Here is a 21,533-nt window from a genome sequence, read left to right as displayed (position 1 = left end):
AAGCCATGATTCTCCAAGAGGTTCTCCAGGCAACATCAGCACCAGCTGGTGTCCTGTGAGGAGCGGAATCCTTCGTTCCCACCTAGACCCGCTAAGTTCTGAAGGGGTGGGGCTGAGGCCTGGGTTAAACCCTCCGGAGGATTCGGATGCAATCCCAGTTTGAGAACCACTGACTTAATACTGCTAGTGCTCTGTGCTGAGACCTTCTTTGAGAGGCGAACAATCAGCCAGACTTTTCCTGATGTGTAGACAGTGTCAGGGTTAGAGGTCAACCTCTTACAAAAGACTGCAATCCTGGAACCATGCCTCCTGCTCTGGAAGAAGACCCTCTGAAAGCGAGGGTCCGACTGTATTCAGATGTGCTACACTCGCATACACACGCTCCTCTACCACCACCACAGAGTCCCAGGCTTTCCCACATCCAACGCAATAATGTGTGGACTGTATTAGATGTGTCCCTAAGGGCTGGCTGTGACCCCCCTGCCCAAGTCGGGTGTTGATAGTGTGACCTTCAGAACCACAGAACATGGACTTGTTTGCAAATAGGGCCATTGAAGAGGTACCGCCTTAGGATGAGGTCATTTGGCAGTATGGTGGGCCCCTAAGCCAAAATGGCTGGTGTCTGTATTAAAAAGGGTAAATTCAGACAGACATGCGCCAAGGATGATATGAAGTCACAGGGAGAATGCCATGTGTCAGCCCAAGGTCTAAAGGTAGCAGTTAGTAGAGACAAATGGGTCTCCCTCACAGGCCTCAGAAGGAATTAGCCCTGACATCTCGACTCTGGATGCCCCCAGAACTTAGAGACAACTCACCGTCTAAGCCTCTTAGTTTGTGGCACTTTGTTAGGGCAACCCCAGGAAACTGAGCAATGTTCCACCAGGCAAGGCAGACGATTAGTGATCTGGAGGACAGGTAAAGAGACGTTGCCCAAGATGAGTTAGGCTGCAGAGGACAAAACACCAAGAGGACAGGACACGCGGAAGACAGGTTCCGACACTTGTTACGAGAGCCCCAGAAGCAGAGGAGAGAGAATATGGGACAGAAATAGCAACAGAGGGTGCCCAGCTCAGCACAGCTCACTGCGGAGTGACTCTCCCGTGTGACAGGGTGGAAGCTATTCCAGTTTTCACCTCCTGTGTTCAACAAGATACACAAGGCATTGAACACTATGCTAAGCTGGCTTTGAGTTAGCTGAGCTCACTCAACATCTGGCTAGTGTTCCGAGCGTGCTTCAGGTGGGCTGTGCTGAGGTGCTACGTAGGCTGGTGCATTAAGGGCATCTGCAACGTACACTGCGTTTACTGGGATGCAGCTTCGTTGTCTGCTGAGGAATATGTGGATTTGAAAAGATCACTGCTGGGGCCTTCCATTAACTGATGGGATACCTCCATCTACTCAAGAAGCTCCAGTGAATAAGTCAACGCTTAGTATAGGGAAAATTAAAAACAAAGAAAGGCCTGGAAGCATTCCAGAGTGGTGGTCAGGCTGAGGAGGGAGACCATTTCCCTCAAAAGTGGTGCAGTTGCATTGACAGAGGACTTTATCAGCTGCTGTAGGAGGCAGCCATTCATGGAAGGTGCTGGAATTCAGGTGCTGATTCAAGTCTAACCAGCACAAAACTAAGAATGAAAATCAGGAGCCTGCAGACAGATGACAAGCTTTCCAACAGCAGGTTCATACCCTACTGAATTCAACACTGACCATTGGAGAGAAGGAAAGATTTCTTAGGGAAATGCAGAGCCCACCAGGAATGATCAGAGTCGCCTTATGGAGTCTGGAGAGCAAGGAAACAGAATTGGGGTCCATCACTGTGCCAGCATGGCAACCTGGAGAACAGTCCTGAGCATCAAGGGCTCAGAGTTCTTCTCTGGGAAGAAGATCAAAGTAAAAATTGGATACCAGGTTCTGATAAACCCAAGACCCGTGCTAGAATTGAGTTTTATCTGCCAAAGCAAATAGGAGAAGAAAAAATCCAAAAAACAGTAACGGAGGATGGAAACAGGGACATGGAACAGATGGACTAGGAAACACAGCAGGTTGAAGTTCTTACTGGTAATTGCACAAAACAATGGTCTCCTTGGTCCAGGGAGGACGAGATCAGTGGACGGAAATGCACGTTCTCCAGGAGGCATCCGACAGTGAGACCCCAGAGGTACAGAGGAAGCAGCGGTCTGCCCGACCCTCCAATGGGCCCAGGAGCTGCCCAGGGGACACCAGCGAGGATCGCAGACGCCTCACCACCTCCCCATCCACAGGAGAGAAACCACCCCATTCTAGAGGGACAGTGGTGTGGCCCGAGCACACCTGCTCTTGGGGCCGGCAGGAGGCCTTGGCAGGTGCACCCAGCACACTTCAACTTGCTCCAGGAACCAGCCTAACAAGCTACAAGGGAAATCGGGAGCTTGCAGATCTCTGTAGGCACCGCTGTTTAGAGTGACCGCAAAACACATCGATATGCGTTAGGATAGAGGAATCGTCCACCCACCATAAACAGACCCCAGGAGCACGTTTCAACACGACTCATGCACACTGACCACAGATGCTGTGACCATACTTCACGTCTGGAGTAGACTGAAACCCCAGGAGGGGCCTAGGTAAGAACTATCCTCTAAGAATGCCAACAAAGAGAACGCGGGAAACAGCCTTGAGTGGAAGTCATGTTGCTGTTACACATCCAGTGATCAGGCAGAGGCCCAGACAGGGGCTCCAAGTTCCAGGCACAGATTATACACTTTCCAAAGAAATTAAAAAATGAGCTGGGCACGGTGGCCACGCCAGCAACCCCAGTCACTAGGGAGGCTAAGGCAGCAGGATTGCAAGTTGGAGGACAGCCTCAGCAACCTAGGAAGACCCTGTCTCAAAATTTAAAAAAAATTTAAAAAAAAAGGACTGGGGATGTGGCTTAGTGCACCTAGATTTAATCCTCAGTCTTAAGAAAAAGGATCCAAGACATGAACTCAGTAAATGCTTGAAGACAAAAACACATGAGAAGTCCCAACAGGTCTGAAGAAAAAGCCAGGTGCGACAAACCCCAGGACTGAGAAGAGACATCAGCACACCCGGAGGAGGCTGAACCAGGTGACTGAGCTTCAAGCCCGTCGAACCCAAGGCGTTGAGATATATGTGTTCTTATTCATCTTTTATATCTTTGGAAAATTTTGAAAGATTTTTTTTTTTAAAGAATTTTTTTTTAAAGGTAAAAGAAATTCTTCCTCTCCAGAAGACTTCCGGTTCAAACATCTTCAGCAAGTTAGGTCAAAATTTAAAGTTATTTTCCCAGAATAGCTCCCCCCCCCCCACCCCGAGCTCCCTTAAACTGCTTGAGGTTGAATACAGGAAACTAAAGAGTTTACTGTGAGGGTCCAATCAAACGTTTCAATACTCTCGTGAAAACAAAGGTAGAATAAAAAATGTTAAAAAGCCATAAGCATAAATTTGGTATGTTAGGTAAGAGCATATTAGTCAATTCCCTTATTTTGCTAGACTGGGTTAGGTGTAAGGACGTTCTGATTTTTAGCACGTAAACCCTGCAGGGCACAGGTGGCAGTGCCTCTGGTGAAGTAGTAGGGGTGGATCTGTGCGATGTATACCAACTGCACTCAAAAGAGGAAGACTAACCTAAGCAGAGGGTCAAAGCAGCCAGGCAGACGTTACGCTTGGGACTCTGGGGGAGGACAGTCTCTGGTTTCCTTTCAACCGTGGTGCAGGTGGGCAACTGTAGAGAATTTAAGTGAGACAAGCAGCAGCCCAGCTTCCTTGGCCACCACAGCCCAGGGCCACCAAGAGGAGGCCTGGGAGCGCAGACATCCATGGCCCCACGGTGTCGGAGGTCGGGGACCAAAGGCCAAGCTGCCAGCAGCGCCCCCACCCCTCTCCCCGGGAGCTGTCCCATCTCTCCTGGTCCTGTGGGCAGCTGGCCCTCCTGGCGTCCCTCAGCTGCAGACCGCCGTCTGACCTGTCCTGTGGCACTCTACCAGTGTGACTTCCCGTAAGGATGAGGGTATGAGAGCAGGACCCCATTCTGGGGCCCCGGCCCTCATCGACTCCCGTTGACCGCGAAGGACAACCTCTGCGCGTTTTTCATTTCAACACGAGTGCTGTGAAAGTCAGAGGCTCTCTGACGTCCCACATGCTAGAATCACGATTCCAAAGCCTTCCGGCCCCGCCCGACAGCAACCCGCAGTTGGTGGCGCAGGGGCTCAGACCTGGGTGGGCAGAGCCCTTCGTCCCACCTCCTGCTGCCCAGGCCCTCCCGTGTGGCTCTCCGGGCCTGTCTGCACAGGTGACCTGAATCTAGTGCCCACTGTAAAGTGAGATCTGCAGCCTGGGAGGCCGGCAGGGCCACCTCCTCTGTCTGATTTGAGAAGCCACCCCACCCGTCCCCCGGGCTCGGGTGCCACTGGGAGAGTACCTGGGGCTGGTCTTCTCACCAGCTGAAGCCAGGTGACCTCAGGGGTGGCCCGCCTGGGACCAGGCAGGAGCAAGCACAGCAGAATGAGAAGCTCAGCGGAGTTCTCCTAAGAAGGAGCGAGGACGTCAGCGCTGCAAATTGTCCAAGCACTGCCCGACACAGGGATGGGACCGGCCAGGAAAAGAGGCAGGACGCAGGGCGGGAAAACGGAGACCCTGAGGAACCAAGGAGGCCAACGGCGCGGACGTGGGGGCAGGCCTGCCGACTCACCACTCAGGGCGTCCTGGTGGTCCTTGATCCCTGGCAGCTGTACTGGAAGAAGAAGGCTCCGGGCGCTGTGATTGGCGGGTGAGTTTCTCCCTTCCCATTGGCTCAGGACGCCGGGTGGGGACCAGACCCAGGGAATACCCATTTTGCCCACCTTGGCATTGGTCTAACCTGGCCCCTGGCGGCCTAAGGAGCAGCAGCTGTTTCACAGTGAGGCCCTGATTTGCGATTCTCAGGGCTTCTGGTGGCAAGTCCGCTCCCTGGCCTCTCCGAAGTGGCAGAGCTGGGGACGAGGATGTGCCAAGTCCCCTCCTTCACTGAGTCTCCCGCAGAAGGGTGGGCACGGTGCTGGCTTTCTGCCCTGGGCGTAGCGTGTAAGAGTGACCACGTTACACAGGTGCAGACCGGGCGTTCAGGAACAGGGATGGGTCAGCACTGGGTCCACGCCAGGCTTCCACTCTGCCCCAGCCGGGGCACCATTGTCACAGCCGACCCTGGAGGAGAGGGTAGGACCCTGGGGCACCTGGAGGCCTTCCTGCAATGCACCCACCCCACATCCCAAGAGGCCACTGTGAGCGATCCTGGAGCTGTGCGGAGAGTCCCTGTTTTTCAACAGAGTGTAATTGAGTGACTTGGTTCCTTCTCTTAGGATAGTTCTGAGAGGTATGGAGGATCATTAACTTCAGCTGCACTTCACTTACTTTAATGGCGGTCCAGGTTTCAGGCCATGACTCTGTCACAACTTGATGATCTGAGCAATGGGGACAGGGCTGGGTTTCGATTTTGGCTAATCTGAACAACGTTCAGGAACACTTTTCCACACCCCCTTCTCTTACGACTCGGGTTCTTGAGTACACAGCTGGTCCTGGAGACCAGGGTTCTCACTGAGTGGACTCCTGGTCCTAGAGACACAGGTTCTCACTGAGTGGACTGCTGGTCCTGGAGCACATGTTCTCACTGAGTGGACTGCTCTTCCTGGAAGAACAGGTTCTCACTGAGTGGACTGCTGGTCCTGGAGGCACAAGTTCTCACCGAGTGTATTGCTGGTTTAGAGACATAAGTTCCCCCTGAGTGGAGTACTCTCCTGGAGGCAGTTTATCACTGAATGGACTGCTGGTCCTAGACACTCTTTTTCTCACTCAATGTACTGCTGATCCTAGATGCAGATGTTCTGACTGAGTGGACTCCTACCTGGAGGCACTGGTTCTCACTGAGTGGACTACAGGTCATAGAAAGCCATGTTCTGACTGAGTGGACTGGTGGGTCAGAGAAACTCAGGTTCTCACTCAGTGGAAAGCTGGGGTTAGAGACACAGTTTGTCAGTGAATGGACTGCTGGTCCTAGAGACACAGGTTCTCACCGAGTGGACTGTTGGTTCTGGAGTTACAGGTTCACATTGAGTGGACTGCAGGTCATATAGACCTAGGTTCTGTCTGAGTGGGCTACTGGGTCAGTGAGACGCAGGTTCTCACTGAGCGGAGAGTTGGGGTAGGAAACACTTTCTCACTGAGTGGACTACTGCTCCTGGAGACACAGGTCCTCACAGAGTTTACTGCTGGTTCTGGAGGCACAGGTTCTCACTAAGTAGAGTGCTGGTTCTGGAGGCACAGGTTCTCACTAAGTAGAGTGCTGGTTCTGGAGGCACAGGTTCTCACCGAGTGTCCGGCTTGTCCTTGAGGCACAGGTTCTCACTGAGTGTCTGGCTTGTCCTTGAGGCACAGGTTCTCACTGAGTGTCCGGCTTGTCCTTGAGGCACAGGTTCTCACTGAGTGTCCGGCTTGTCCTTGAGGCACAGGTTCTCACTGGGTAAACTGCTCATCCTGGGGCACAGGTTCTCACTCACTGGTTTGCTGGTCTTGAAGGCACAGGTTCTCACACAGTGGACTGCTGGTTCTAGCAACTCAGTTTCTCACTGAGTGCGTGGCTGGTCTAATGACACAGGTTCTGATGAATGGCTGGCTTGTCCTGAAAGAACCAGTTCTCAGTGAGTACAGGGCTCATCCTGGGGGCTCATGTTCTCACTGACTGGAATGCTGGTCTTCGAGGCCCAGGTTCTTACTGTTTGCTGGTCCTGTTTGCAAGGTTCACCCAGAGTGGTCTTTGGTCCTGGGAGCACAGGTTCTCACTGAGTGCACTAATGGTACTGGAGGCACAGGTTCCCACTGAGTGGACTGCTGCCCAGAGATACAGGTTCCCACTGAGTGGACTGCTGCTCCTAGAGACACAGGTTCTCACTGAGTTCACTGCTGGTTCTGGAGGAAGCTGTTTTCACTGAGAGGGACTGCAGGTTTTAGAGACACAGGTTCTCACTGAGTGGAATACTGGTTCCTGAGACACAGATTCTCACTGAATGGACTGCTGTTCCAAAGACACAGGTTCTCACTGAGTTCACTGCTGGTCCTAATGACACAGGTTCTCACTGAGTGACTGGCTTGACCTGGAGGGACAAGTTCTCACTGGGTGGACTGTTCATCCTGGGGGCACAGTTTCTCACTGACTGGAATGCTGGTCTTGGAGGCACAGGTTCTCACTGGGCGGTCTGCTTGTCCCTTAGATATAGGTACCACTGATTCAACTGCTGGTTCTGGAGGCACAGAGTCTCACTGTGTTCACTGCTGGTCCTAAAGACACAAGTTCTCACTGAGTGCACAGGTGGTCCTAGAGACACAGATTCTCACTGAGTGTATTGCTTTTCTGGAGGCACAGGTTCTCCCTGAGTTGACTGGTGTTTCTGGAGGCACAGGTTCTTACTGAGTGTACTGCTGGTTCTAGAGACACAGTTTCTCACTGAGTGGAATGCTGTTCCTAGAGGACACAGGTTCTCATTGAGTGGACTGCTGGTCATAGAGACAAGTTCTCATTTAATGAATGGCTGGTCCTGGAGTCACAGATTCTCAATGAGTAAACTGCTGGTCCTAGAGACACAGGTTGTCACTAAGTGGACTACTGGTTCTGGAGTCACAGGTTCTAACTGAGTGTTCTGCAGGTCTTAGAGACACAGGTTCTCACTGAGAGGCCTGCTGGTCTTAGACAAAGAGGTTCTCACTGAGCATACTTCTAGACATACAGACACGTGTTCTCCAAGTGAACTCCTGGTCCAGAAAGTCAGATTCTCACTGAGTGGACTGCTGGTCATAGAGACGGAGTTTCTGTCTGGGTGGACTACTGGGTCAGAGAGACACAGATTCTCACTGAGTGGACAGTAGGGGCTAGGGAAACACGTTGTCACTGAGTGGTCTGCTGGTCCTGGAGACACAGGTTCTCACTGTGTGGACTACTGTTCAAGGAGACACAGGTTCTCACAGAGTGGACTTCTTAATAGAAACACAGGTTCTCACTGGACTACTGGTCCTGGAGGCACAGGCTCTCACTGAGTGGAGTGTTGGTCTTAGAGACATGTTCTCACTCAGTGGACTGCTGGTCCTACAAACACAAGTTCTCACTGAGTGGACTGCTGGTCGTAGAGACACAGGATCTCACTGAGTTGACTGCCAGTTCAGGAGACAGGTTCTCAGTGCGTGGACTACTGGTCTTGGAGGCACAGGTTCTCATTGAGTGGACAGCTGGTCCTAGAGAAATCAGTTCTCACTGAGTTCACTGCTGGTCCTGGAGGAAAGTGTTCTCACTGAGTGGACTCCTGGTACTGGAGGCAAAGGTTCTCACTTAGTGGAGTGCTGATCCTGGGGGCACAGGTACTCACTGAGAGGACTGATGGTTCTAGAGATCAGGTTTCCACTGAGTAAACTTTTGGGGCTGGAGACACAGGTTTTCAGTATTTTTTTTTTTTTTTTTTTTTTTTTTGTGAGAGCTTTAATGGCACAAAATGTTTATAGCTACAAGTTATACATGTATTGTAAACTGTATTTAATGATACAAAATGCTAACTAAATAGATGAAGAATGCATATTCACTTTGGCTCAGTTAACTCCAATAATTTCAATAACTGGTTCATTTATAAATTCACTGGCTAGGTCTTCAATTTTCTTTTTTAGTCTAGTAAATAATTTTACTGCAATCAAGGTAACTTGCTACACTTTTCAATGTGCAAGGTTGTGCAGTTTTGCTTTTGATGTTATTCACAAATATTTTAAGCCAGTTTTCATCAAACGTAAGAAAATGAAACCTGCCTTTTCAGCCCCAATTTGTAAACAGGTGTAAAGCTTTTTAAACATTAATCTCAGAATTTCAACTGTTCATCGTTGAATTCTCCTTTCCAATCAGACAATGTGTTTTCATTCAATAAAAGTCTAGAAGGAGCATAAACATTCATCCCATGTTAGGGCTACTGATAAATACTGCAAGAGCTCCTCTCATGGTTAAGTTCAACTGTGATGACGTAGTCATGTCTGAAATCATTTTCCATAATTTCAAAAAGGGCAACACTTAACTTTTTTTCAATGTTGAAAAAAACATCATAAATATACCCCAAATCTAATGGCACTACTGATAAACTGCTACTGAATTTAGAAAGAGGGCAATGTATTGCCTATAAAAAGTCGCTCTTAGAGTATAATTTTCTTCTTCTCTCCCATGCTACCAATTATAATACAAACTGTATTGTTATAGCAGTTTAGTTCTCTTTACCAGCCTCTCCAATTTTATTCAGATTTTTCAACAAACAACAATAACAAAACAGTGGACCATCAATTTACTTTCTTCCCAAAGAAATTCAAACATGAAGACTTGAAATAAATAGGTTAGAAGGCACATCAAGTGCTACCAGTTTAAGAGTAAGACAAAAACAAGGTAAAATAAAAAGATGTCCAAAATTATTTAGGTATCAAATGCTAGAAAGAAAAAAATAATTCAGGAAACTATTTTGGATATATCATCTTTCTTAAAGATGGCCAGCTATGTTCTCAAAAAAAGCTAGAAACTAATTTTTTGTTTAATCTGTGTTAACTTTCCACTGTAACACATTAATTTTTACCAAACTTGATGTGAGAAAGAAGAGTTAGTTTCTGCAAACTGGCAAACCTGGTTGTCATAGTGTTTTTTATTCAAGTCAACCTGATGCATTTTATAGATTGCTAGTTTTAAAGTTTAACAATGGTTCTCTAGATATTCAACAGCAATGTCTATATCATAAACAGTAATAGTTTTTATATATAAAACATACAGTAGTATCCTTCAGTCATGCTGTATGTTCTGAAATCCAATAAAATCTACTTGAAATAATTGGCAATCCTGATGCTTTCTAACAATTTGGTCCTAAAAGCTTCACATTTTAGAAATAAATGAAAAAGCATGTCATTGAAGGAATCTGCTGAGTGTTCTGGAACGTCAAGAGTTTAACATAACTGAAAAGACTGCTGCGTGAGAAAATCACCAGCGCCCGTGGAATCCCAGGGACCACCTTGGGAAGAAGCACAGAAAACACCAGCAAGGGAGGGACCAGAAGGAAACGAATGGCATCTTTCCAGAACTTTGCCAACTGTTCCCACAACCCAAGTCTGTTTCTCAAAGTTGCACAAGTGCTTGGAATAACTCTGAAGCAATTTTCTTCAGAGTTTGAAGGCTTCAGAGTATAAGTGAAGCTTCCTAAAACAAGAAGCCTATGTTAACACCACAAAATGGACTCACTCAAGTCTCTTCTTTGAGAAAAAGAAAAAAAAAGAAATAAAAAAATGTAAAGTCATGAAAAATTCACATGCAGCTAACACATGAAAATACCAAACACACACAAAACTCAAAAGCAATTTTGCATGTCTAGGCCTGAGACATTCCTTATCAGAAATAAAGATTCCCTACCATAGAAAAGACAGCATTACAGCGTACTAGTATTAAAATCTGCTGATGTATCTTATTTCTTGCTCTATTTCCTACCTATCATTTACACAGCCCGCCTCCTGCAAATTAAAAGACACTATTAGGAGGCTCAGGAAAAAAGTGGCTCCAAAGCTGGTTTAAAATAATTTTTTATTGCCCAGGATATTTTTTTTCTTGTATCTTGCTTTTTTGTTTGTTTGTTTGGTTTTGGGTTTTGTTTTGTTTTGTTTTTTGTTTTTGCTTTCTTTTTAATAACTATAAATTCAAGCTTTGGGAAGCTTGACTTTGTCTTGGAAAACAAAACAAAAACTAAACAACAAAGCATTTTATATCATTTGCTAATAACCTGATCTCATTTTGAGATGGTAGTTACACTGCCAGAGTAAAATTCCTACCATGAATGATACAGGTCTAATTCTGGTGGTACTAACAGGAGACAATAGCATTGTTGACGAAGTTATAATCTGCTGGTGGCATTTGCGGAAAGAAAGCCCTTGCAAATTTCTAAACAACAGTAAATTCTGTTAGGAAATTCTAAAGTGTCTTACAGGCCAAAAAGGGAATATAGTTAGTAAAATGCCTCAACCGAGTTTGAATAAAATACTGGAATTGAGAGTTACTGGACTGGATATGTAAAAATAGGGGGGAAGGTTGGTCATGCTTACAATGGTCTCAAGTTCAAATAAACCACTGTGACAATACACCACTTCACAGGTCACACGCATCGCCAGGGGCTTTTCCTTCCCTCAGTAGGTGCTGGCTGAAGGTGTGCTCAGTCGCTTTCCAATATAGATGCCTATCCCTAAAGCCAAAACATGAGCAAGGAAGAGAGACGGAATGAACACCTTCAGAAATTCTGCAGAAAAAAGACCGCCTTTCATGGCTCCACTTTTCCTCATGCTTAGAGGCACGGAGCGCCTGCGATGTCTGAAGTGGAACTCCTTGGGTGGGACATTTTCAGGTCTACTGCACCAGTCCGACACCCAGTCTGCACTTTTCTTCAAAACCTCAACTTCCTTCTGTCCTTCTACCACTTCTTCCTCTGACTGAGAGCTATGGTCCCTGCTGGTATGCATCTCCACCTCAAACATGATCTGCCCATCTTCTTGAGGTGAAGGGCTGTCACAGTGAGAACTGCCTCTTGAACTGCTCTGTCCTGATTCATGCTGTGCATCCAACAGAATCTTTTCCATGTCTCCATTGTGGATGGAGGAGGAAGAAGGTACGTGTTCCAGCCCCCCATTCTTCCCATTGCCATTATCGTTGCCATTGCTGCTCTTCATAGGTAACTCCACCCAGGAACTGTTGAGGCCTGCTGGCGGAGGCAAAGCCTGTTCCCCTTCCTCGCAGTTGTTGTTGTTGTGTAGGGGCGGCGGTGGCTCAACTAAATGAGACGACATCGTCGGGCGGCTGGAAGACCTGCGGCCGCAGCAAAGAGCGTCTCCGGTTCTCGGGCGGCAACCAGGTTTTCAGTATTGGATTGCTGGTTTTGGAGGCACAGGTACTCAGAGTGGACTCCTCATCCTGATGTCACAGGTTCTCCATGAGTGGACTGATGGTCCAGGAGACACAGGTTTTTACTGAGTGGATGCTGGTCTTGGAGGCATATGTTCTCACTGAGTAGATGTCTGGTCTGAGAGACACAGGTTCTCACTGAGTGGACTACAGGTCCTAGAGACACAGGTTCTCACTGAGTGGACTACAGGTCCTAGAGACACAGGTTCTCACTGAGTGGCCTGCTGGTCCTAGACACACAGGTTTTCACTGAGAGGACTGCTGGACATACAGACACAGGTTCTCTGAGTGGACTGCTGTTCATAAAGGCGGAGGTTCTGTCTGAGTGGACTACTGGGTCAGAGAGACACAGTTTCTCACTGAGTGGACTGCTGGTTCTGGAGGAATAGGTTCTCACTGAGTGGACTTGTAGTCCTAGAAACACGGGTTCTCACTGAGTGGACTGTTAGTTCTGGAGACACAGGTTCTCACTGAGTTCACTGCTGGTCTTAGAGACACAGGTTCTCACTGAGTGGACAGTTAGTTTTGGAGGCACAGGTTCTCACTGAGTTCACTGCTGGTCCTGGAAGCATAGCTTCTCTGAATGTCCTGCTGGTCCTGGACACACAGCTTCTCCCTGAGTGGAATGCTGGTCCTAGAGGCACAGGTTCTCAGTGAGGTGACTTCTGGACATACAGAAACAGGTTCTCTGAGTGGAATGGTGGTTCAGTGAGACACAAGTTCTCACTGAGTGGACTGGTGGTCCTAGAGACACGGGTTGTCAGTGAGTGGACTACAGGTCCTGGAGGCACAGGTTCTATCTGAGTGTTCTGCAGGTCTGAGAGTCACAGGTTCTCACTGAGTGGCCTGCTGGTCCTAGACACACAGGTTCTCACTGAGGGAACTTCTGGACATACAGAAATTGGTTCTCTGAGTGGACTCCTGGTCCTAGAGACTCAGATTCTCACTGATGAACTACTGTTCATAGAAACCCAAGTTCTGTCTGAGGGGACTACTGGGTCAGTGAGGCACAGGTTCTCACTGAGTGGACAGTTGGGGCTAGGGCAACACTTTCTCCCTGAGTGGACGGCTGGTCCTGGAGACGCAGGTTCTCCCTGAATGGACTGCTCATCCTGGGGGCACAAATTCTCACTGAGTGTACTGATGGTCCTGAAGACGCAGGTTCTCACTTAGTGGTCTGCTGTCCTAGAGGCACAGGTTCCCCTGAGTGGACTACTGGTCCTAGAGACTCAGGTTCTCACTGAGTGGACTGCTGGTCATAGAAAGTCAGGCTCTGAGAGAGTGGACTGGTTAGTCAGAGAGACCCAGTTTCTCTTCAGTGGAAAACTGGGGTTAGAGACACAGTTTGTCAGTGAGTGGACTGGTCATAGAGACACAGGTTCCCACTGAGTGGACTGCTCGTACAGGAGATTCAGGTTCTCACTGAGTGCCCTGATGTTCCTAGAGACACAGGTTCTCACTGAGTGGACTTCTCTTCCTAGACACATAGGTTCTCACTGAGCGGCCTGCTGTTCCTAGACACATGTTCCCTGAGTGGACTGCTGCTCCTAGAGACACAGGTTCTCACTGAGTTCACTGCTGGTTCTGGAGGAAGCTGTTTTAACTGAGAGGGACTGCAGGTTTTAGAGACACAGGTTCTCACTGAGTGGACTGCTGCTCCAGGAGACACAGGTTCTTGCTGAGAGTGCTGCTGGTCCTGGAGGCACAGGTTCTCCCTGAGTGGACTGCTGGTGTTAGCGACTCAGGTTCCCATTGAATGGACTCTGGTCCTGAGGCACAGGTACTCACTCACTGAGTCATCTCTTGGTCCTAGAGACACAAGTTTTCACTGAGTTCACTGCTGGTCCTTGAGACACGGGTTCTCACTGAGTGGACTGCTAGTCCTAGTCACATTGGTTCTCATTCAGTGGACTGCTGGTCCTGGGGTCACAAGTTGTCACTGAGTTAACTGCTTGTCCTGGAGGCACAGGTTCTCACTGAGTATACTGCTGGTCCTAGACACACATGTTCTCACTTAGTGGGCCCTCATCAGAAGCATAGGTTCTTCCTGAGTAAAGTGCTGGGTCAGAAAGACACAGCTTCTACCTGAGTGGCCTGCTGGTTCTAGAGACACCAGTTCTCAATGAGTGGACTGCTGGTCAGAGGGACTTGTGTTCCTACTGATTGGACTTCTGGTCCTAGCAACACAGGTTCTCATTGCTTGGACTTTTGCTCTTAGAGACACAGGTTCTCACCACGTGGACTGCTCATCCTAGAGAAATAAGTTCTCACTGCATAGATTGCTGGACAGAGAGTCATATATTCCTACTGAGTGGACTGCTATTCCTATGGATGCGTGCTCACTGAGTGAACTCTGGTCATAGAGACACAGGTTGTGACTGAATGGACTGCTTGGTCAGAGAGTCAGAGGTTCTCACTTTGGATACTGGATCAGAGAGAATAGGTTCTCCCTGAGTGTACTGCTGGACGTAGGGGCACAGGTTCTCTCTGATTGGCTGCTTGTCCTGCAGGCATAGGTTCTCACTGAATTGATGGTCCTAAGTTGTTGGTCCTAAGACACAGCTTCTCACGGAGTGGACTGATGGTCAGGGAGACACAGGTTCCTACTGGGTGGACTGCTGGTCCTAGAGACATGGGTTCTCACTGAGTGGACTGTTGGTCTAGAAATATAGGTTTTCACTGAGTGGACTACTGGTAAGATACACAGGTATTAACTGAGAAGACTACTATTCAGAGAGATGCAGGTTGTAACTGTGTGTACTCCAGTTCCTAGTGACACAGAATCTCACTGATTGGACTGCTGGCCCTAGACACAGTTTCTTTTGAGCTGGGGTTCTTGACTCCAGACTAGAAATGTACCCTGTTCCCAGGAGAAACCTGGGCACAGGAAGGCTGTGCAGGCATCTGCTGGAGCCCAGAAGGAGCAGCATGTGTAGTCGGGAGCCCCAGGCTGACCCCAAAAGCATCCATGGAGGCAGGACTCGGTCTCTGGGGTCCTCAGCACAGAGGGCCTCCGTCCCACCTGATCCTCCTCTCCTGGCCTCCTCGTGAGCAGCAGGCCTCCCCAGCATCCTGGCTGCTCAGGGGTGCATTCTGCCCTGCTCACGAGGTCCAGGCAGCTGGTGGCCTGGGCGGCTGCTCTGTGGTGCACGGCTCTTATTCTCTGGAAGGCCTCATCGTTCTCAGCAGGCCAGACCCTGCCCTGGCTGCAGCTGGCATTTCTGCTGACCACGGTCTCAGGAGGCTGAGCTGATCGCCAGCTCACAGCCTATCCTCTCACCCCCAACGTCTTGAAGATGAGCTGACCGTCCAGTGCCTGCTTTTCTAGTGTGGTGCTGACCCCCAAGGCTGGGAGCCGCCCGGCTGTCCTGGCTCAGAGACAGAGATGCGGGTCTCCCTTAGCTTGGTTCTGTTTTCTTGCCCTGTAGTGGAGTTGAACCAGGGCGCTCAGCTTCTGAGCTGCATCCTCAGGCTTGTTCATCGTTCATTGAGACAGTGTCTCACTAATGCCCAGTGTGGCCTCAACTTGCCATCCTCCTGCCTCAGCCTCCTGAGTCGCTGGGGTTAGAGGAGTGCACTCCCGGCCAGCCCCTGTTGGAGTCCTGCCTCATGCTGCAGCGTAGGGACAGGTCTTCCCTTCCCTCAGACATGGCAGGAGATATCCCCAAGGGCACCCAGAGAGTGATAAATGAGTGACATTCATTGAAGCAACCAAGATGAAATAAAGCATCTAGAAATGGCAGAATGCTCCCTCAGGCCTCACGTGAGTGACATGGGCGCAGAAACCCAAAAGCTGCTGATGTCGTATAAGAGAAGATCACCAAACCGGCCTTTGTGTGTCTCTTTGGGGCTGGAGCGGAAGGGGGACCAGCCAGGGGTCCCGCTGTTCTCTGAGTCTGTGGGGCCAGATTGGGTGATGCATGACGTTATTTGGCCTCAGCTGCTTGCCAAATGCCCAGGAAATTTAACCCCAGGAGCAAGTCAAGGAGAGGCTGATCCACCTGCACAGGAGCTGTGGGGCGGCAGGCAGGGCAGCCAGCATGGTGAGCAGGTCGCACCATGTGGAGGGGACAAGTGTGACCTGGAGTTGATCCTGCACTGTGCATGCCACGCCTTGTGTCCCACTGTGGGCAGGGATACCGCATGCTGCTTATCAAGCTACAACCCACGGGCCAGATCCCCTGCCTGTTGTGCGACCTGTGGGTCGTTGGCCGTGGCTGTGTCCCCGGGTACATACCCTGTGCTGCCTCGACACACAGGCTGAGGGGTCTTGACCAGGACCTCGGAGTGACAAGGCCTGGGCGCGCCACACCTGGCCCTGCATGAGATGCTACTCACAGGGACCCTATGGAGGTGCAAGGTGATGGAGCGGGTGAGGCCAACGCCATGATCGGGATGCATAGGGAAGAGAAATAGGAGACTAAAAAGGCTGTCTTGCAGTATTCCTGTCCGCCCGCAACCTTTCAAACCTCCATGAGCAGCAGAGTCATTGGCATTAAACATTTTCAAGAGGATTGCAAATTGCTAAATGTTTTTTTTTTAAGATGTCAAGCATTTATTTGGCTTTCAGTTATAACAACTGAAAGGGTAGCTTAAGAGTATTAATACTCTATTGGTATTTTCCTATTACAGAAGCACTATGAGCTCATTATGGAAAATTAGAAAAAAGTTGAAGATTGACTCAACACCTGATCACCTAAATCAATGACTTTGAACCTTTTGTCCCTTGTTTCTTACAAGGGTATCAATAAAAAATGGTCAATGACTGTACGTCCATCTCCACATACTTGGGTCTTCACGGTATCACTCTGTTACAATTTAAGTGAGCTCTGTTATTAAACATTGAGAAGATTTTGAAATTACAATTACGACACTTAGTTCTTAGACGTTTCAGCCCTGTTTAATTAGGTGAAGTGTGTTTTTACTGGAAAAATTTTACAGAATCAAAATTAATCTGGTTATGTGGGCTCAAAATCGCCCACAGCGCTCACGGGTGACCTGCTGCAGTGAGGGCTGAGTGTACCGTGGAGTCGGAGGAGAAGGTTCTGTGGGCCCCTGCCAGATGACCCGCCTGGCCCAAGGCCTGAGGGCTCCCCAGGAGGCCATCCTGAGGGGGGTCTGCAGATGCCAGATGCCTTGCACATCCTGGGATGAGACAAGAGCCAGGCGGGTGCCTTATGCCCAGGACCACGGGAACCGCCCTGGGTAGAGCAGGGTGGCGCTGCAGGCCGAGGCCCTGGGTGCAGAGCCCAGGTCCCCATTCCGATTCTGGACCATGCCCTTGACCTCAGCTGCAGTCACAGCAGGGCCCCTGGCTCGAGCAGGAGAGCTGGGTGCCAAGAGGCCACCCCTGAGCCAGGAAGCTCTTGCCAGGTCCAGGTCAAGGTCACCTGCTTACAATTTTAGTCCACCGGGAGACAGTCATTCTCCACGCTGTGCCGAGTTCTCTCATTCACAGGATAAAAGGATATTGCAAAGGACGTGTCCCAAGGCTGGACCTCAGCAAGGACACTGGAATAAAGCCACTCCCACTCACCAGAGTGGAGAGCTCGGCTGCTGTTAGCACTGACGCTTGTGTTTGCCCTGCCCCTGGAGGGGAGGCAGCTTGGGGCCCCACCCGGCGGCCTGCCCTCCTGCCATGGGCCCTAGGTCCGGGGTCTCTCCTGGAGTCCCTCCGCCCGCGCGTCCCCCTGGTGCTCCTCAAAGCCCAGCGCCTCCCGGTTTCGCCCGCTCCTGTTCACCTTACAGCACCCCTTCCGTCATCTGTCCTCGGAGTTGCGCCCTTTCCCCTCACCGCCCTAACTAACGTACTGAAAGCTAAATGAGGGCCAGCGGCGTCTGGTGTCCAGCGTGCCCGGAGCCGCGGAGCCGCTCACACTGTCCCCTCTGGGCTGGGCGCAGGGGCTCATCTCGAGTGCAGGGGAACAGCTGTGAGGTTCTGAGGGCACCTTGGGACAAGCTGCCTGCTGGTCCCTGGTTCCTGGTGGGTAGGCTGAGCTCTGGCCTCGGGGAAGCCGGGAGCCCGCACTGGCCAGGCTCTGACTCGAAGTCGACGCTCAGCCAATGCTCACGCCTCCTCTTGAGCCCCGCGGGGTGCCCTGTCACACTGGGGGGTCAGCCTTCCTCTGTGCAGCTCCCCCTTCCGCCCACGCCCCTGGCCTGGGGCAGAGGGTTACGCCATTGTGGTGGCAAGACCAGACCTGGTGGTGAAATGAAGTCACAAAACGTTATGGCGAGAGTCCAGTGCCTGGGGAGGGGTCCGCTCCCTCCCCTCTCTCAGCCTTAACCAGGAGGCCTGGTCACCAGCGTCCCCACCTTCTGCACTGTCAGTGACCGCCCCAAGAGTCTGACTTGTCCCTCCTGAGATGTAGTGGATGTCTGCGACAAGAGCTATTTCTTCAGTCTGCTCTGTGAGCTGCTCTGGGTTAGAGCCTTCAGCCGCACAGATTAGGATTTTTTTTTTTTAAGAGGAAAAAGTCCCCATGATAGGTCTGAGATGACATCAAGTAACCTATAAATATCGTGAGAAGCTGTGGATCAGGGCTCAGAATTTGGAGGTTTTGTTTTCCTCTGGGCCGGCTGGCGCAAAATAAAGTCCTCCTCGTTGAGTGCTGTTTGCAACAGCACCATCAGTTAAAAAGAAATAAATATTTGCAAGCAGTTTGAAATTACATAAAAAATGTTGCTTACAGTTAATCGATAGGGCTGGATGTGTAGCTCAGTAGTAGAGCACCTACCAAGCATGCTCAAGGCCCTGGGTTTGATCCCCAGCACCACAGAAGCAAAAAGTAGATTAATTAAAGTTAGTCAATAAAGGGTTTAAAGAAGTAGATATTGTGCAAATGCAAATATGTTAGAAGTATGTACACACAGCTTTAAAAGGATTGCAGGAAATAAATTTGTGTTAATCGTAGTTTTTTGGGTGTTAGAACTCGTAGTGGTTTTTATTTCATTATACTTCTCTGGATTTTTGTAAGTTTTCAGCAATACTGTTATGGTTTGGATGTGAGGTGTCCCCCAAAAGCTCACATGTGAGACAATGCAGGGAGGTTCAGAGCAGAAGCGACTGGGTTGTAAGAGTCTTCGTCCAACCAGTGATTGAATCCCCTGATAGGGATTACCTGAGTGGTAACTGAAGAGCTGGGTGTGGCTGGGGAGGCGGGAATGGGGTGAGGCTGTGGGGTGACTTTGTATCTGGAGGGTGGAGTCTCTGCCTCCTGATCACCATGACGCCAGCTGCTTCCCTCTGCCATGCTCTCCTGCCGTGATGCTCAGCCTCACCTCAAGCCCCGAGGAATGGAGCCAGCCTCCTATGAACTAAGACCTCGGAAACCGTGACGCTCAAATCAATCTTCCCTCCTCTCAGCTGTGCTGGTCGGGTCCTTTAGTCACAGCAGCGAAGAAAGCTGACTAAGACAAATCCACATTGACAAATAAGGGGCACAAACCACTTCCAAGGCGTTTTTAAAGGCAGAGTTAGAGGAACGCACAAGCACTGGGAAACAGGGCTGGCCCGGGGAGGGGCGAGGGCCGCAGGTCTGCACTTGCCCCCAGCACTCGCTGGCCACCAGGCGGCCTCTGGAGTCGTCATGGGGGGCGGCTTCGACCCCCGGCACCTGTTAAGTCCTGTAGCAAGCAGTCATTACCTATGCAAAAGTAAATTTTCACGAAGAAGACACAGTAGTATAAACGCTGAACTCACAGGAGCTGAGAGCCTGGTGAGAAGAACTCCCAGGGACCCAGGACGTGCTTTCAGTTCCTGGGAGCTGGAGGACTGGAGGCTTGAACGGCCTCTGGGCCCCAGCCACAGTCATAGCAGGACTGGCTCCTTGAGGCTGTTGTCCCTCAGCAGGTCCTGCTGCGTCGGACCCCGACCTGGTCGGGAGTTGGAACCACCGCCTCCCTGGTCTTCCTCCCAGGGGTGGGGACGGTGGGGAGGGGAGGCGCTCCGGCGGACCTCGGGTATCAGCCGGGACCACCTGTGTCCCCCTGGGCCTGGCACAGAGCGGGACCCCACACAGGAGTAACACCCAGCAAAGGAAAGTCTATCACCTTCTGATTTGCCCAGGAGGATGCTTGATAAGCAAGTGCAGAATTCGGCATGTTGTTTAAAATAGAAAATCGAACTTGAACTCTGAAGGAGGGGCCAAAAGAGCCTCGTTCTGGTGTCGGGCCCAGACATCTGTCAACCAGCGTTTGCACCTTCACCCAGCAAGAGGGCGACGTTAGAGCCACGAGAGCTACAAAAACGAGAGCTTGGGGATCCCTGTTTATGTTTTTTTTTAGTCCAAGGGACCGTAGGAGGGACTTATCAGGACAGAAGTGGTTACATCAACAAGGCCATATCGAGGTTTTGCAGATAGAAAACTCTCGTCCTGTTCCCTCATTGACTCAAGTAAGACACAAAGGATCAACGTGGCTTCAGTGGCCCCAGGGTGTGGCCTGTGCTGGGCTCTTGGCTTGTGCTCGAAGGCCAGCCGGAGAGCAATTTCTCTGAGATAAAGCCACCATCCTTCCTCAATCCCCACGGGTTACAATTCACCCTGAAGTTTTCTTGACGCACACGGAGGTGCTGGGATACCAAGCTCTCCTCTAAGCTTGCCCTCCGCAGAAGTGGCTTCCGCTGCAGCCCAGGAGCCCGCGCTTAGTGCATGGAGAAAGCCCCCTGCCATCCCTGCGCTACCCTGGGGCCTGGGCACAGAAGGGACATGCTGAGGTTGCTAGAGGAGGCTGGGGACGTGCATGTACACTGGTGGCACTTGCTGGGGCCAAAGCTGGCGGGAAGGCGAGCCTCAGGCGTCGACACTGCGGGCAGATCCTTTCATTCTTCAATGCTGCGAATCTGAAACCTGCGCTTTTGTTCCAGGCATAAGCTTTCGAATACTAGTGGCGCTTTGTACAAAATACAAAGGAAAATGACTTTTCGGAGAAAAAATTTATTGCAATTTGTTGAGTATTTCTGAAGCCAACGTGAATACGAGATTAGGGGGAACACTTCTTACAGATGGGTTAGGAGCCCACTCCCTCAGAGCGATACTTTGGACTGACAGCGTTTCATTTAAAGTGCCTCACTCGAGAAGGACCATGAGTTCTCAGATGGGAACAAGGTCCTAGTAGAGGAGGGCGAGGTGTGCAGCTAGTGGGAGGAGGGGTGGCATTTGCGGCTTCACTCAACACCAGCCGCCCCTGCGAGGTGGCTGAGAAGTCACTGGGCAGACAAGGGGCGCACTGGTGAGGTGGACAGGACTGTGGCATACCCCGAATCTCGGGGGGTCCAGTCCTGCAACGGCGTCTGGAAGAGAAGCCAGTGGAGGAGAAGGGAAGCACACTCAGCAAGTGAGCGGAACACAATGACCTCTCCAGACGCCCGCGAGCCAAGACCTGCAGCGCTAAGGTTCTGCTTGCAAGCAGGACCTTCCATGGCAGTGCAGGGGGGTCCTAACCCATCTGTAATTACCATTCACTGACGAGTGCAGATTTCTCGGGGGGAGTCACTGGGCTTCCCCCAGACTCCCCAGTTACCTTTGGAGAGCCACAGCATCATTGAAGCATACCCCCCACTTCCCAG

General features: G+C 50.5%; 1 protein-coding gene across 1 annotated transcript; it reads right to left on the bottom strand.

Moving 5' to 3' along the window:
* Positions 1-9,657: 9,657 nt before the first annotated feature.
* LOC306648092 (BCL2/adenovirus E1B 19 kDa protein-interacting protein 3-like) lies at positions 9,658-11,906 on the bottom strand. The gene has a single exon (XM_079117829.1). The coding sequence runs from the start codon at positions 11,848-11,850 to the stop codon at positions 11,197-11,199; it is 654 nt and encodes a 217-aa protein (XP_078973955.1). The 5' UTR covers positions 11,851-11,906; the 3' UTR covers positions 9,658-11,196.
* Between the last annotated feature and the right edge of the window lie 9,627 nt (positions 11,907-21,533).

Source organism: Sciurus vulgaris, assembly GCF_902686455.1.
Source record: "Sciurus vulgaris genome assembly, chromosome: 17".
In the NCBI taxonomy this organism is placed as follows: domain Eukaryota; kingdom Metazoa; phylum Chordata; class Mammalia; order Rodentia; family Sciuridae; genus Sciurus; species Sciurus vulgaris.
The sequence above is the reverse complement of the archived record's forward strand: the minus strand, read 5'-3'. Positions and strand labels throughout refer to the sequence as shown.

Coding starts and splice junctions, on each gene's coding strand:
- LOC306648092 (XM_079117829.1), bottom strand. CDS start 11,850: ATGTCGTCTCATTTAGTTGAGCCACCGCCGCCCCTACACAACAACAAC.